The sequence below is a fragment of the Leptosomus discolor genome, chromosome 1 (assembly GCF_034619465.1).
Source record: "Leptosomus discolor isolate bLepDis1 chromosome 1, bLepDis1.hap2, whole genome shotgun sequence".
Lineage (NCBI taxonomy): Eukaryota > Metazoa > Chordata > Aves > Leptosomiformes > Leptosomidae > Leptosomus > Leptosomus discolor.
Genome location: NC_141391.1, coordinates 11,588,313 through 11,604,591, shown reverse-complemented (window position 1 = coordinate 11,604,591; position 16,279 = coordinate 11,588,313). Strand labels below are relative to the sequence as shown.

Genomic DNA, 16,279 nt, shown 5'->3' with positions numbered 1-16,279 from the left:
GGCTATTGCCTTACATTACCCTACTACAGACAAGGTTCTTGTTCAGTACAGTGTTTTTAAAAATATAAGAATAAAATTTTTAGTGCATGGATGTAGCCACTAGATGGGAGGCAAGAGCTGGTTAGGAACTGGGAGCATCAGCTGGGGGTGAACTTAGGGAGCTCTCATTAGCTGCCACCGCCAGCTGCGACATGCCGCACTGGAGCTCCACACTAATACATCTGGGGCCACTGTTATAAGCGTACACAAGCAGGTTATTCACTGAACTGGAAACATTTTTTTATGAATTGGTGGTGGTGGTGACAGATTGTTGAGGGAGCAGGATATTTTTAAAATAACTGTGTTAATTCTCTGCCTCTAAATGGCTCTGCTGTAGGAAATTCTCCACTTTCATCTGCAGCGCTGATGGAAAGGAACATCTTTCACATTATCTGATCTACATGACGTCTATTAAAAATACAGCTGCCAAAGGCTTTTACAGAGCAGGAGTGGTGTTAGCCTATGTGCTAAGGGGGTGGAATTCAAGTCCTTGCAATGTCATAGACTTTCTGTGTACCTTTAGGCAAGCTGCATTTTTTCTCTCTATTTCAGTTCTTCCTCGGCTTCTCTTTTTTTTTTTCCTATTTAAGTGGCATATAATGGAATTTCCTTGCTTCCTTGGTGGAGATTACTACTATAGACTGTGCTATCATAATACCGCACAATATAGAAATGTCTTTGAGCACTTCATGCATACATTTTTTAATAAGAAAAAGTCTGATTTTTTTTCAGTTTTGTGTGGCTCCTTATATTTAACTTTAGCCAGAAATTTGGTCCAGCCAAATGAATAGAAATAGAAATAGAAATAAATGCTATTTAACTTCAACAGAATTTTGGTCCAGACTATCGCCTAAAACTATTTGTAAAAACTGACCAAAGTAAAAAGATAAGGAAATGTAATAATTTGAAACAAAAAGACATACTGATCTCAGCCGAAAGGGGTGTGGGTTGAGTAACAAACAGACTAAGCTGGTCATGTTAGAAATTAAGAGTAATAGATGAATAAAATAAGAAAAAAGGTGGTTTAACTTAAAATTCTTTGCTCGAGTTTTTAATTTAATGACATAGACAGAAGTATAATTTGACACCTCTGACAAGTGACTTCGGTAACATCCTGGTAGGACCCTGAAGTGCACTGCGATACAAGCGTGCTTTCCCGTCCCCATCTTGGGCATCACTGGAGCTCCAACCTGTAATAATGCTGTAGAGGTTAAAGCTTGATTAATGGTATATGGAGATGTCCCAGAGGAGCTGTTGTCCTCTGCAGTACCTGTGATATCTGGGAAGGGTGAGGCAGCCACCTTTGTTACATGACCCACGGTGCTGCTAACACAAGATCATTAACTCACGTTGGAAAGCCCTCTTGTCCTCAGTACAGAGATTTAAAATCTTCATGGAGGACTAAAGAGCATTGAAAGCCCACGTACTCTTTGACTAGGCATGAAAATAGCTCTTCCTCTCTCCTTCTAGGTTCTTAAACCAGCTTTATTATACAGTGAAGAGAGGATTTGTCCAGAATCAATTCTTAGCCCAATGTTTGGTCTCCTCCTCTGCTTCTCCCTCTCCTCTCCTACATTAATAGCCTTTCATTAGCAAAACCTTACTTCTGGCCGAAATGTGACAAACTACTGCATACCTAGAACACAAATATACCAATGGACCTGGCTCGTTTGTTTCTCTCCCCTCCGTTCCCCAAGAAGCAACAGCCTTTCTTCAAGGAGCCTCAGGCTGCTTCCTTGGCCTGGATTATCCTTTAAGAGCAAAAGTGATGTGCTGAATAGGGGAACAATTTACACAACACTTTCATTTGTGAAATGCTATTGAACTGCTAGTAATTACAGCTCTGTAGTGTAAATAGGAGAAGTTGACCCAGATTAGATGAACCAAGCAGAAACCACATCCGTACTTTCCTTAAAGCCTCCCACTGTTGTGCTACCAGAACCAGCAGCTGGTAAATGTCATCAGCCAATATTTTTGTTTTCATAGCATCTTAATTTGTCTGAACAGACCAAGGTAAAAATAACTATGTCCTATTTTCACTAGAGTTAATCCCTGAGTCTGGTGCTATGGAGCAAGCTATGACTGAAAAAAAAGACATTACAGACACTTTTACTGGGAGTGGCAGGAAGAACTGGACTCAGGAGATTCTGACTTGCATTTCTGGGTCCATTGGCTACACCAGAGATGGTTAACCTGTAACTCCTGGTATGATTCACAACATTTCTGTACACAGGAAAGGAGCATCTTGAACAGCAAGCATCTCCTTCCTCTCTCCACCTTGCCCATGCTCTGCTCTTGTTCCAGGTACAAAGCAGACTCTGCAACCTCTTGGCTCCTTCAGGAATCACCTGCTTGCTGACCCCCCTCTTCAATGCATCTATACCAGTGAACAAAATCTATACTAGTAACCAAAATAGGTCAGGGTCGTTATTTCTGAGCATGAGGTAAGAACTAATAGAACACAGCCCGTATAGCTAAAGTCCACCACCCTCCAAAATGGGATAGCCACATCCAATCTCTTTGTTGGGAACGGTCCACTTGCAAGCTGTGCCTGGGAAAGTGCAAACTCAGCTCAGAACCATGTCAGATTTTTTATTAGAATTTACTATAGAAAATCACAGAAAAGGGGCTGTACCCACCACTTAATAAGGTTACCGGTATAGACATAGTCCAAATGGGTATATAACGGGGCATGTAGCCCACTCACAAACCAGGACTGGCACATGTGCACCAGGCAATCACCTTTCAAATTTTAAAGTCATGACTGCCCCTTGCTAATCACTAGCAGATTTAAAATTCTCCATAAAAATCTTCCTATTTAGAACATAAATTGGTGATGTAAATTGCTGGATTTCCAAAGATACATAGCTTTTATTTCCAGACTGTAAGTAATCCTTTAATGCAAAACAACAGAGGTGGAGTCCTGAATGGAAACACCATTGGCTTCCACCAAGAAGTAGCTCCTTCTCACCTCAGTCTGTCTTTGTAGTGTCACCTTTGTATAACTGTTAAATACTTTTTTATTTTTTTTGTGACATCAAGCTTATCTCAGGCCCTAAACTGAGAAAAAAAGAGGAAGGAATGATGAAGGAACACTTCCAGGGAGAGGACAGCCATAGCTTCTCTGGGCAACCTGTGCCAGTGCCTCACCACCCTCACAGTAAAGAACTTCTTCCTAATATCTAATCTAAGTCTACTCTCTTTCAGTTTGAAACAGTTACCCCTCGCCTTATCACTACGTGCCCTGATCAAGAGTCCCTCCCCACCTTTCCTATAGGTCCCATTCAAGCACTGGAAGGCTGCTATAAGGTCTCCCTGGAGCCTTCTCTTCTCCAGGCTGAACAACCCAAACTCTCTCACAGCCTGTCCTCATCTTCATGACCCTCCTCTGGACCTGCTTGAGCAGGTCCATGTCTTTCTTATGTTGGGGGCCCTAGAGTTGAATGCAGTACTGTGGGTGGGATCTCATGAGAGTGGAGTAGAAAGGCAGAATCACCTGCCTTGATCTGCTGGCCACGCTTCTTCTGATGCAGCCCATGATGCAATTGGCTTTCTGGGCTGTGAGCGCCCATTGCTGGCTCATGTTCAGTTTTGCATCCACCAGCACCCCCAAGTCTTTCTCCCCAGGGCTGCTCTCAATCCACTCATTGCTCAGCCTGTGTCTGTGCTTGGGATTGCCCCAACCCAGGTGCAGGACCTTACACTTGGCCTTGGTAAACTTCATGAGGTCAGCCTGGGCACAACTCTCCAGCCTGTCCAGGTCCCTCAGGATGGCATGTCTTCCCCTCAGTGTGTCTACTGCATCACCCAGCTTGGTGTCATCAGCAAACTTGCTGTTTGGACCACTGTCCATGTTGCTAAGAAAGATGTTAAATAGCACCAGTCTCAATACTGACCCCTGAGGAACTCCTGGGAAGAGGAGGTGTTCACTGTATCGATAAAGTAAACACCATTCAAGGTAAGTACTCTAGAAGAAGACAACAGTTGTTAGTGCATCCTTTGGTTCCACTAAATGCTTTGTTTATGGGGTTTGGGATACACAGTTTTATGCACCTGACAACTCAAAAACAAACATTGTAGTCCACAAAGAATAAGATCTTTAGGGAGAAAAATGTTTTTGTCAGAATATAGTAAGATTTGTTTCTAATTACAGTGTAGCTCTACTTCTCTGTGAATGGAAGACACCATTTAACTGTATTTACACTGAAAACCAAAACGATGGCTGCTCATTTGTGACACTGACATTTCAGAAATCAAATGGGCTGCCTATAAAATGAAATACATAAGAATTTTCTACTACTTTCCTTTCCCCTTGTCCCTCCTCCGCTGTGGTGGGTTGACCTTGGCTATCCACCAGGTGCCAACCAAGCTACTCTACCACCCCTCCAGACACAGACTGCTCCAACATGGGTCCCCATGGGTCCTGCCAACAAACCAGCTCCAGTGTGGGCTCCTCTCCACGGGTCTACAGGTCCTGCCAGGAGCCTGCTCCAGTGCAGGTTTCCCATGGGTCACATCCTCCTTTGGGTGTATCCACCTGCTCTGGTGTGGGGTACTCCACGGGATGCAGGTGGATATCTGCTCCACCATGGACCTCCATGAGCTGCAAGGGGACAGCCTGCCTCACTGTGGTCTTCACCACAGGCTGCAGAGGAATCACTGCTCCGGTGCCTGGAGCACCTCCTCCCCCTCCTTCTTCACTGACCTCTCCAGCTGAAACAACAGAGTTGTTTCTCTCACATATTCTCACTGATCTCTCCAGCTGCAGGTTTCTATTGAGCAGGGTTTTTTTCTCCCCCTTCTTAAATATGTTATCGCAGAGGCACTACCACCATTGCTGATGGGCTCGGCCTTGGCCAGTGTGGGTCTGTCTTGGAGATGGCTGGCATTGGCTCTATCAGACATGGAGGCAGTTTCTGGTGTCTCCTCACAGAAGCCACAGCTGTAGCTCCCCTGCTGCCAAAACCTTGCCACGTAAAGCCAATATATCCACTTTTATTCATCCTATTCTGGATACCATTTCTTATGTACCTGGGATGCTGTATTGGTTTTGGCTGGGACAGAGTTAATTTCCTCACCCATGCTGGAGCAGTTCATGAAGAACTGCAGCCCGTGGGAAGGACGCACATTGGAGAAGCTTGTGAAGGACTGTGTCTCGTGGGTGGGACCCCACACTGGAGCAGGGGAAGAGTAGAGTGTGAGGAGGAAGGAGCAGTAGAGATGAAATGTTATGGACTGACCACAACCCACATTCCCCAATGCAGGGAGAGGAGGACACAGGGGGAGGAGGTAGAGGAGTCAGGAGTAAAGCTGAGCCTGAGAAGAAAGGAGGAGTGGGGGGAAAGTGTTTTTTAGTTTTGTTCTGATTTTTCTTTATCCCGATGTTTAATTGGCAATAAATTAATTTCCCAAAGTCAAGCTGTTTTGCCCGTGACAATAATTGGTGAGTCAGCTCTCCCTGTCCTTGTCTCAACCCACAAGCCTTTCGTCCTATTTTCTCTCCCCTGTCCAGTTAAGGAGGGGGAGTGACAGAGCAGCTTTTGGCAGGCACCTGCCATCCAGCCAGGGTCAACCCACCACAGTGGGCTCAGCACTACCTCCAATGTGTAAAGCAGAGCAGGTCAAAAATGGAGCAGAATCTGAATCCTTACTTACGCAGATCCGATGAGCAGGAGTCTGCATGCAGGGGGCAGAAATGGTGGCTATTCTTGAGCACAACAGCTATACTGCAGCAGTCCAGATGGACTATCGCTTGCTCACAGTTTGAATATTTTATGCAGGCAAAAACAGGCCATCAGTTATTTTCTGAATTACTCACACTGGGTCTGGCTGTGCATGTGATTGATTTTTACCCTGTTTAATAGGATGGCTTCTGTGGATGGAAGGACAACTCCTAAACACTTCCTGAATACAAGTGGCTGACCTGAGTTTCTAAGATAAATGCCAAATGGTACACTTAGTATTCACAGAACATTAAATAAAGCTAGGAGCAGATGAATGAGCTGGATTACCATGTTCACTGAACAAATCAGTACTACCACAGGTACTCGTACATATAGAGCATTTGCAAATTTCAGAATAATAAACTGATCCTGGGAAAATCCTACAGATGTTCTTAGTCCAGTGCTCAATTGTCTGATGATTACAGACTTCCTAACATCTACTACTTTCCAGCTCTTTCCAGGATATGTTTTTTTTTGTTGTTGTTTGATTGGATTTGGTTCTTCCTCAAAATTAAATGGAAATGATCTATACAGCTATTTTTTAATTCCTATAATTAATATTTCCTGCAGCTGTAAAAAATATTTTTGGTATTAACTTTTAATTGCTAACTGGCTATGGTTTTACAGTGTGCTACAACTACTTTTACTTCAGGAAGCTCAATAAGGCAGATAATCCTCCTCCTCCTCACACTCCCCTTTGAACACTACTTCACAGGAATACAAGGGCTGTGAAAGCCTTGCACCTGGCGGAGGGAGAATCCCCCCAAGATGCATGAAAAGAGTCCCCGCAGTGCACGCTGTGATGTGGATATTCAGTTGCTCTGAGCTGTAGTTCTCTGGAGGTTTTTAATAAATTAGAGCAGACTCCGGGAATAATGCTTTATGCCATAGTTCTCAAAGCTGACATGAATCATAGGAGTGGGAGGGTGGGTGACAGCCACCTTAGGGCTCTGCTGGTGGGCCACGTATTTCTGTGATATCACAGCCATAGGCATCAAAAGAGACCTGGGCTGATATATTATACCTAGCTGTGAAAACTATGAATGGTAGAATTCCGTTTTAAAATGGGAGGGATTTGTCTTACTCCACCACAATTCCTTCTTCTGTCATCTATCTTCAGTTCTTATGTATATACTAAATGCCCTGGAAACACTGCATGAGGACACCTGGGCTGTTTGAAGGTGCAAAGCCTGCTGCAGTAGCACTGGGGGGCTGCAGAAATGGAGGGAAGCAGACTTTGTGACTTCTTGTCCACAGTGCTTTTTGGGAGCCGAGTTGAAGAGGACTGTTCCCTGACAGTGCCTGGATATAGTCCTAGAGAAATCTGGTTAGAGGTCCAGAACAAGGCCACAAAGTAAGATCTTCCTGGTCCTTTTATTACTGAATACTCTAGTGCAAGACACAATTGACCGTAAGTTGGAGGCAGATGTCAAGACCTGAAGTGTCTCTGGTCATGTGCAGAACTTCAGACATCTAGCTAATTCCACACGCATAAAGGTAGGTCCATGCAGATGCTTAGAGCAAATGGAGTGTTGTATTTCTAGGACACCCTTAGAATTCAAGCATTGTTTTTCAGATTGTAGCACTGGTGAAGTTTGCACGATAATATGTAAAAGTGTTGTAAATCCGAAACACTGCCCAAAATTATCATGTGATCTCCTTTAGTGCAACTTGGTAAGTTTATCATCCAGTGCATCTGTTTGTATTTAAATATTTAGGATAAATGATACATGAACTGACAAAGATTCACAAGTATCTGAACATTTGTGGTATTTTCCCCAGTGACCTACTTACCGAAGGGATGCTGTACTTCGACTTTGAACTGTACTGAAAGAAAGTTGACACTGGCAGCCCACCAAATTAAACAATAAAAGTGAACCCTGATGTTGGCAATGCTTGGCTGGTAAGTCCCAGTATATACAAATCTATATGCAAATATAGATCTTTTCTTTTCACTAACTGAGAGAAAAAATATTTTACTTTAGCCACATGACAATGATTCATGCTGGGAAAAATCTTGTCGGCTTTCTCAAATGTTTCTGATATTTGAACTGTGCTGATAATTTCTATTTGAAGTATGAACCACCAACAGCACTTTTGACAGCTGCAGCATCTTCTGTAATCATATTTATTCTTCATCAAAGCTTAGAAAGAGCCAACACACACCAGGCTTTTAACAGTTTGTTACTCAACAGCTATGTTTTACAGATTCCAGTGGGGACCATCTAACATTTCTGTGTTCACCATAGCATCAAACTGGTGAGCAGCAGTTTTGGAGTTTGAAGCACAGCCGTTGAACACAATCGTCCTTTTATGATCTGTGTTCTTCATCGGTGACTTTGACAACACGACCGCCATCTTCAGCCACACACCTCACAAACAACCCTGGGCACAAGTATATGCTGGTGGCCACCCAGCTGGAAAGCAGCTCGGCAAAAAGAGACCTGGGCATCCTGGCGGACACCAAGTTGGATGTGAGCCAGCAATGGGCCCTTGCTGAAAGAAGGCCAGTGGTATCCTGGGCTGCATTAAACAAAGTATTGGCACCATGTCAAGGGAGGTGACCAATCCTTCCCCTCTGCTCAGCACTGGAGTACTCCATCCAGTTCTGGGCTCCCCAGTACAAGAGAGACATGGACATACTGGAAACAGTCCAACAAAGGGCCACAAGGATGATTAAGGGACTGAAGAATGTCTCCTATGAGAAAAGGCTGAGAGAATTGGGACTCTTCAGCCTGGCAGCCTGGAGAAGAGAAGGCTCGGGGGGATCTTATCAACATACATAAATAACTAAAAGGAGGGCACAGAAAGGATGGAGCCAGGCTCTTTTTAGTGGTGACCAATGCCAGGACCAGAGACAATGGGCACAAACTGAAACACAGAAGGTTCCCTCTGAACATCAGGAAACACTTTTTTACTGTGAGGGTGACCGAGCACTGGCACAGGTTGCCCAGGGAGGCTGTGGAGTCTCCCTTTGTGGAGATATTCAAAAGCTGTCTGGACAGGTCCGGGTGGTCCTGCTGTAGCAGGGGGGTTGGACCAGATGATCTCCAGAGGTTCCTTCCAACCTCTACCATGCTGTGATTCTGTGATTCTATGAAATGCAATGGAAAATCAACCTCTGGATGTCCTTCCAAAAGACTTGTCATTGCAAAGAAAGGCAGGCTGTTCCACGCATAGCATGAAACTTCACAGCAAGAAGGTGTTACAAAACCTGATTCAACACACATCAGACTAACTCCTAAAAATCCTTAAGAGTATCCCAGTCTATTTTCTTTACGATGATGACCAGTAAGATGCTGACTTTTTAAGGACAGTTTAGGATGTTCAATGCTTGATATTTGTGCCAAGAAAAAGCAAAAATAGGAATCCTTGGAAATGGGTCATTACAGACCAGAACACTGAACACAAAAGAATTTATGTAAAAGGAAGCTCACGATTGTGACCAAGGAATTGGAAAGAGGTAAAGAGATATATACATGTTTTCATGTCAATGATGAAATGACAGGAGCTATTGCTTTTTGATACACAGATGAGCAATATGCTATCCAGGATCTCATGAAATGCGGATGTCGTATTGATATTCAAGGCGATTTCAAAATGTGCTCCCAGATATTAACCAGTGATATAAATCTTGGAGGAACGCTAATGATTTGCTCATCGGACAGGATTATAGTCTACAGGCTGACAGATGGCAACATAATTGAGGTCCACCAATGGCTCATTAAAACTTCATACAAAGTAATCACCTTGTAACTTAGTACCTGAGTGAAAGTTAAAATACAACCTGTTTTAAAAAAGTAGGAGTAAAAAACAGTTAGATGTACGCGGAAAGGTTTTTAGTGTCCTTGCATGTCTGCAGTTCTGGTGTCGTCACATGCAGATGAACAAAGGACATGTAGAAGAGACAGGAATGATTGAAAACATGGAATGGCTTCTCTGTGACGGGAGATTAACTAGACTATATGGAATGGTTTCTCTGTGAGGGGAGATTAAACAGACTAGGAGTCTTCAACTTGGGAAAGATATGTACTCTGTTCTTGTATTTTTTTCCCTAAAAAAAGTGTGGAAATTTAGCCAGAGATTAAACTTGGATTTAGAGACAACTAGCAGAGCAGCTATTCTAATAACGAGCATTTAAGTAGACAAAAAATTCCTGAAAATGACCCTTAAAGATTTCAGGGTTAGCTTTTAATAAAAAGATTTTAAATGTAAGAAGCCAGGTATTGTACTCCATCTGGTCTTGTTCTGAATCAACAAAAGAACACGAATTGAATCCATGATTTCAAAGAGGCAAGCTGTATATGCTGTTCAGAATATGAAGCCTAGAGTAAATAAGCATTTGGTGCCTGCAATATTCACATCATGAAGTAGTTTTGCATTGATGGATGAATGACTAGAATTTAACCAGATGTTTGCATTAAAGCAAATACTTCTACTCTTACTGACGAACAAAATGCATATTACAAAATCATGATTATCCATCCCATTGTAGTATCTCCTTCATTTTCTGCATATTCATTGATCATGAGTTATTACTCAGATACTTGATACAATTTTTGGAGCATATTAGAAAAATGTCTCTAAACACACAAGAAACCTCTTCCCTGAAGAAGGAACTTTGATGCAAACAGTGGCAAGTAGTAGAAAGAAATTGTTTTCCATTGGGTAGGATGTGAAATAAAGATGCATTTTGTCCTTAAAGGCTTTTCAACATCTACATGGAATTTACTGTAAGCCAAGTCCTGAATGCAATGACAAGGTAGAATGAATGAATGCTCTTAACTGAATGCAAATTTTGAATATACAGTAATGATCCCACACACTTTTCTGAACAAACTTTGGCATTGTTAGAAAAAATGGAGAATATCCATGAATATAAAGAGAATAGATATACACTATGTAAAGGCTTGACAAAAACATTGTAATAGTGAGTCTGTTCCTTAAACTGATAACCTGCAAGCACAGATTGCCTACTGAGAACCCTTTTCCAAAACAAATTTGAGGAAGCCAAGTAATAGTTCACACGGCTCTGTTTTTTTAATGAAAGTTTGGAGAAGCATGGTACCTGGAAAGATGTAAATTTGACAACTGAAAAGGAATGTCTTCCTCATTAGATAAGTGAATCAATGACACTGAAGATGACAGAAGCTTCCGAGAAACTTCAGAAAATTCTTGCATTTCTCCTGTTTAGAAAAAAGACAAATTATTTTATCATACAGTCTCATTGCAAAAAAAAAGTTCTGTTTTAGGAAACCAACAGCTGGAAACTTTATTACTGAAGTCAAATCAGCCATAGATACAGGCAGAACCCTGGAAGTTTTGATGAAAAAATACCAATCATTTATTATCGGAGCAGCTAGCACGAAAGTTAGGTTACAGGGTGCGTGCCAGGTTAGCAGAAGATCAGTCTCCGAGTGTTCAAAATTCACAGCAGACTAAGCTTGCTGGGGGAAGGTTCTATCGAAGGGTGATCCTTTTAGACTGGACAGTATAACTTCAGTCTAAAATACTTTGGAATATTATGTCTTTCTTTAAGACAGGACAACATCCCTTCTCCCCCTCCTGCCCCTAACCAGACCTATACTAAGGTCTTCAAACCATGAAAATAAAACTTTTTATAGCAGCTTTTTATTGTATAGCAGGAATTACAGCAGCTTTTATTGCACAAGTCTAAAATGCGTAATTTCAGAGGAAAGGTTTAGAGAGCAAGGATTCTGCGTATCACTTCAGTGTGACCTGGAGCCCTGATTATAGCTTTGATTGCAGAGTATGCTTGAAATCTATTTTAGCACCTTGATACACTTCATTTACAAAGATTAAAAAAAAAAAAAAGAGGAATTACAGGAAATACTGCTTTCTTTTAGTATGGATAAAAACATTTACTTACAAGCAGAGGATTTCTAAATCCATGCTGCTTTGCATTGTTTCACTATCTGCATTAATTTTCCTGATGTTTATCGTTGAAGTGCTTAAGGAATCATACTCTTATCCAGAACATCACGCAGAAAAGATGCAGTGTTCCTGTGGAATCCATCGCGCAGAGAAGATGCAGTGTTCCTGGGGAATGCACAAAAAGTTTCAGGAAGTGAGTAATTTGATGTGAAATGGTGAGTTACAGGTAACACCTCATATTAGTAACTCTTTCCCTGTTCCAACGGTTGATCCATCATTAACTATGATTCTCACCAATGTCCTTTTTGAATCATTTCTTGTTTCACATAAGGAAAATAATTTGAACTTGTTGAAGTTGATTGGTGCAAATCACTGGCAAGCTGAACCGTCGAGCACTGCTGAGCTCTTGACTCCCACCCTTGTTTTCAGTCTTTGGTTATTAATTATGGCTCTATGCTTGCAGCACCCTGTGCGAAGCCAGGCTCCCCAGGCTTGCAGAGGGCGGCAGGTGTCGGCAGGGCTTTATAGGGCTGTCAGACTCATGGCTGCAGCAGACTCACGAGCAACGCTCGTTCCCATGAGGCTGCTTGTGCTGATCTAAAAGCAGCTGCTCCTGAAAGGCTCTGAAGGATAAAACAAGCCAATTTGCTAGCACGGGAAGTTACCCAGCGTTTCGTAACCGTATGAGTGGTTCCACAGGGCGAGTGACTAGCTGCGCGCTGCGCCTCAGGCCCTGCTGCTCTTGCCGAGAGTCGATCATGAGGGGAGGCCGGAGCTCCCGTACCCCACTGCAGGGAAGCCGTGCACGGCTGCTGCAGCACGGCCGGGCCGAGGCGCCCAGGGGGCAGAGAGAAGCGCTGTGGAGGGTGTGAGGGGGGACCCTCCTGCCACGGAGATCCACTGCGAGGCTGACGGGGGAAGACCGGCCCAGGCGCAGGCAGGCCCTGCTCACGCGGCCGAAGAGGCTCCTGTATTTTAAAGGGCAGATGCTTAACGGGGCGCCCTGCAGCGGGGCTGCTGCTGTGTCAGGGTGTGATAAGTAGAGACACGGACAATTTAAAGTGTCAAAATCCAATGCGAATTTTATTATATTAGCAAGCGAACAAGAGCAAAGGCAGCGCTGGGCGGCCGGGGAGTCTGCGCTCCGCCAACGGCTCGCGCCTTCCCGTCTCGTGTAAGCACATTATATACAGTCTCATTTCCTGCATTCGTGATGTCGCAATCAAGTCGATACTCTGCGCATGTTCCTTCTGTTGCTAGGGGGTCTTTCTCTGCCTCCTGGTGGTCGTAAGGATGAAGGCTGAAGGTCTTCCTCGTTGCCCTGTGGGTGAACTTATGCAAGAATGTGATTACTCAACCCCCTCAGCTACGGGTCTTGTTTACTTTGCCAAATGTCCTTCGGTTGGGCTATCAAGCCTTGCGAGCACATAAATCTTCCATCCATACCCTCCCATACAGGTTGAATGGACAAAACACAATATGCTACCTATGACAATCCCCCCTTTTTCTTTTGTCCATTATTTTGATCATTGAACCGTTGTAGCTCTTGAGCACTCAAAATAAGGGTTTCTGCCAAATCAGGCTCATCGGATACTGATTCGTACTTCGCTCGAACAAGCATCAGGTGAGCGGCTTCTAAACTGTTTTTAACTATCGCGATAACTTTATTACAAATACAAGGTCCAAATGCAAGCATTAAAGTGAGCAGTATTAATGGTCCCGCCAATGTTGACAATAAAGTAGTAAGCCAAGGAGAATGGTTAAACCATGATTCGTACCAACTTTGTTGGGATTCTCGCTCTCTCCTTCGTTGTTCCAACCCCTTTTTTAGCTCTGCCATTGTGTCCCATACTATTCCGGTATGATCTGCATACACACAGCACTCTTCCTTTAAAGCTGCACACAATCCCCCTTGCTGCAAGAATAATATATCCAAGCTGTGTCTATTCTGAAGCACCACTTCTGATAGTGATCTTAGTGATTTTTCCAATGCGTTTATCGATTTTTCTATTCTGCTCAAATCCTCATCCACTGCTACTCTAAGTGACTTAAATTCAGCTTGTTGATTAATCAGAGAGGTTATCCCTGTGGCTGCTCCGGTTCCTCCAATCGTAAGGAGGGCGGCTATGGTCAGAGCTGTAAACGGCTTCCTCCTAGCAAGATGGTGCTCGGGGGTGGTTTGATAATTGTAGACAAACTCATTTGAGTGATATATAATTTTTGGAATTATTGCTACTTGTATGCAATAATCTTTGCTTTTATTAACATTTCGGAGGCTCAAGCAAGGTGTTACTCCGATACTTGAGCACACCCATTTTGTGTTTGCCGCTGGTATTAACCAATCCGCAGGAGCTTCCTTTGTGAGTGAAATACTTACATTACACAAATGTTGTTTTGTGGGTGGAATTGTCCCAACGCACCGTCCTTTTCCCGTTACTTGTTCCAAGGTGAGACCTTGGACCTGATCCTTTCCTTTTTCTCCATAAACATTGTGCAGGGTTTGTCCCATTTACCTGCCTAGCCTTGGATGTAATTCCTACAGCCTCGTAAAAGGGCGGTTTAATGCTATAACATAGCCAGCAGGAGCTGGTTATTTGCGGGTTAGTCTTATTTAGTATTCGGTAGCTAGCTTGCATCACTTTCCATAGGGTATTTCCTTCTAAGTTTTCTTCTTCTGAGATAGTTATACCAGAGTGAGTATTATTACCAGTAAACTAAGTATCATTGCTTATACCAGAGTGAGTATTATTACCAGTAAACTGGGTATTATTGCTAGTTTCAGTATCATTCGCGGGTCCCAGAGTTTGTTCATGTGTTAGCACGGGATTTGGTCCAATTGGTTCCGGATCATTTGGAATGGTCTCTTTTTTTATTAGTATCAGTCCTCCTCTATCAGTTCCTGGTTCCCAATAACGCATTCCCCAAGTTTTTCCCACAAACCATGTAGGGTTCTGGTCTTGAGAAATATTCATGTATACAAACTGGCAATTTCCAGACAATAGTATACCACCAGAACTATCACGCTGAGGGGGTGCACATCCCACTGGTCCCCATGTTACTGTAATAAACTTGTCATTCCCTCCCCCGGGAGCCCAGTCCGATGCTATGGTTTCACAACCCCAGTATGTGCAATAATAATGTCCTGGTGAATTACAATAGGTCCTTCCTGGATTTGAACTAGGGCAAAAATAAAACCCTTTTAGGTTTAAGCATGGTTGTATTGGCACAAGTTGGCACAATGTGGGAGTAAAACTGGGAGGTCCAGAGACTATTTTTGTCTGTACTACAGCTTGGTCTTCCCATCTAAACAGGGTCCATTTAAAAGGTCCATGCGCGTACGGCTCACAAACAGGGATGCATAATACTACCCAGATTGCCCCTATAAATACGTATCGGGAAAAGTGGTGGTTTTTGTAATATCCCAATTGCTTATTCCTACCCCGATTTGATACTTGTCCCCGATTTTTGTCGTTTGCACTCCAGGGCTTCGCCTTTTCGCTACCATCCTTGAGGCAGGATCTCAAGCACTGCTTTACGGTCCCAATCGTTGGGCTCATTCCTCCACAGTTTTTTACTCCTCTGCCTCGCTCGTTGACTCGGTTGCTTCGAGCCACGAGGGGTACCATCTTCTCGGCAGCAGGGGTATCCTTCAGGAGGACTCGTGCTTACTTTAGCCGCTTGCCTCAGGATGTATGAACTCCAGTTGGTATCTTTAACTTGGGGTGCGTTGCACTTCACCCCTTTCAGGAACTTCCAGCACTGCCCTCTTACTATTTCAGCAACAAAAGGAATTGGTTCATTCGAATGGTAACAATAATTTTCGGGCCGAATTCCTTTAGCAAATATCTCCCACCATTCCTCTGATTCAAGAATAATCTCTCCCTGTGATTCTTTTAATTTTAATGCCAATTCTGTGAGTTCCCTTTCCCACTCCCAGCAGATCCGGCAGACACTCTTTGGGGTCTTCTGTTTCGGCAATGGGCCCACCACCGTTCCCGACACACCTTACACACAAAGCACACGAATGGGTAACAGTTAATATACCACACTTGATTTCAGCATCTACATGCCCATCTTCAGTCAGAATTGGATTCTCACTATATTCAATTTTAAAGGTGTTCATTCAGGTCCTTTGAAATTTTATTTTTAGGTCCCCGGGTACACTGGTCACTTGCCACTGTTGATTCTTTACGGGTCCTTTGATTCGGCTGGCATGAGTCCACCCTCTTTCAGCTGTTCGTATGGAGGTTTCTGTAGTAAGTAAAACAGGATATCCCACTATGGGGTTAGTAAGGTCTCTTTACTTTCAGGTCCCAGCTGGCTGAGTAAAATATACGGATTTGCCACAACTGGGAACCTTGCAAGTGTTCTTTTGTTAATTTCCCATAGGTCATGGACTAATCTATAGGACCCATCAGTTTTCTTTACGGGTAAGATGGGTGTATTGAAGGGAGACATGCATGGTTCCAGTAGCCTTGGTTTAATTAATCTTTCAATCTCTGGTTTCAACCCCATCCTGCCTTCTCGTGAGATTGGGTATTGTTTTATTTTTATTGGAATTTCCGGATCCTTGATAGTTACAGTGAAGGGTGGGATATCTAATTTGCCCACTGTCTCCGGAG

General features: G+C 43.3%; 1 protein-coding gene across 1 annotated transcript; it reads right to left on the bottom strand.

Moving 5' to 3' along the window:
- Positions 1-12,196: 12,196 nt before the first annotated feature.
- On the bottom strand, positions 12,197-15,283 carry LOC147416174 (uncharacterized). The gene is made up of 3 exons (XM_086473566.1): positions 14,410-15,283; positions 13,193-13,319; positions 12,197-12,677 (listed from the first exon to the last, which is right to left on the bottom strand). The coding sequence occupies exons 1-3, from the start codon at positions 15,281-15,283 to the stop codon at positions 12,197-12,199; spliced, it is 1,482 nt and encodes a 493-aa protein (XP_086329692.1).
- Positions 15,284-16,279: the final 996 nt, after the last annotated feature.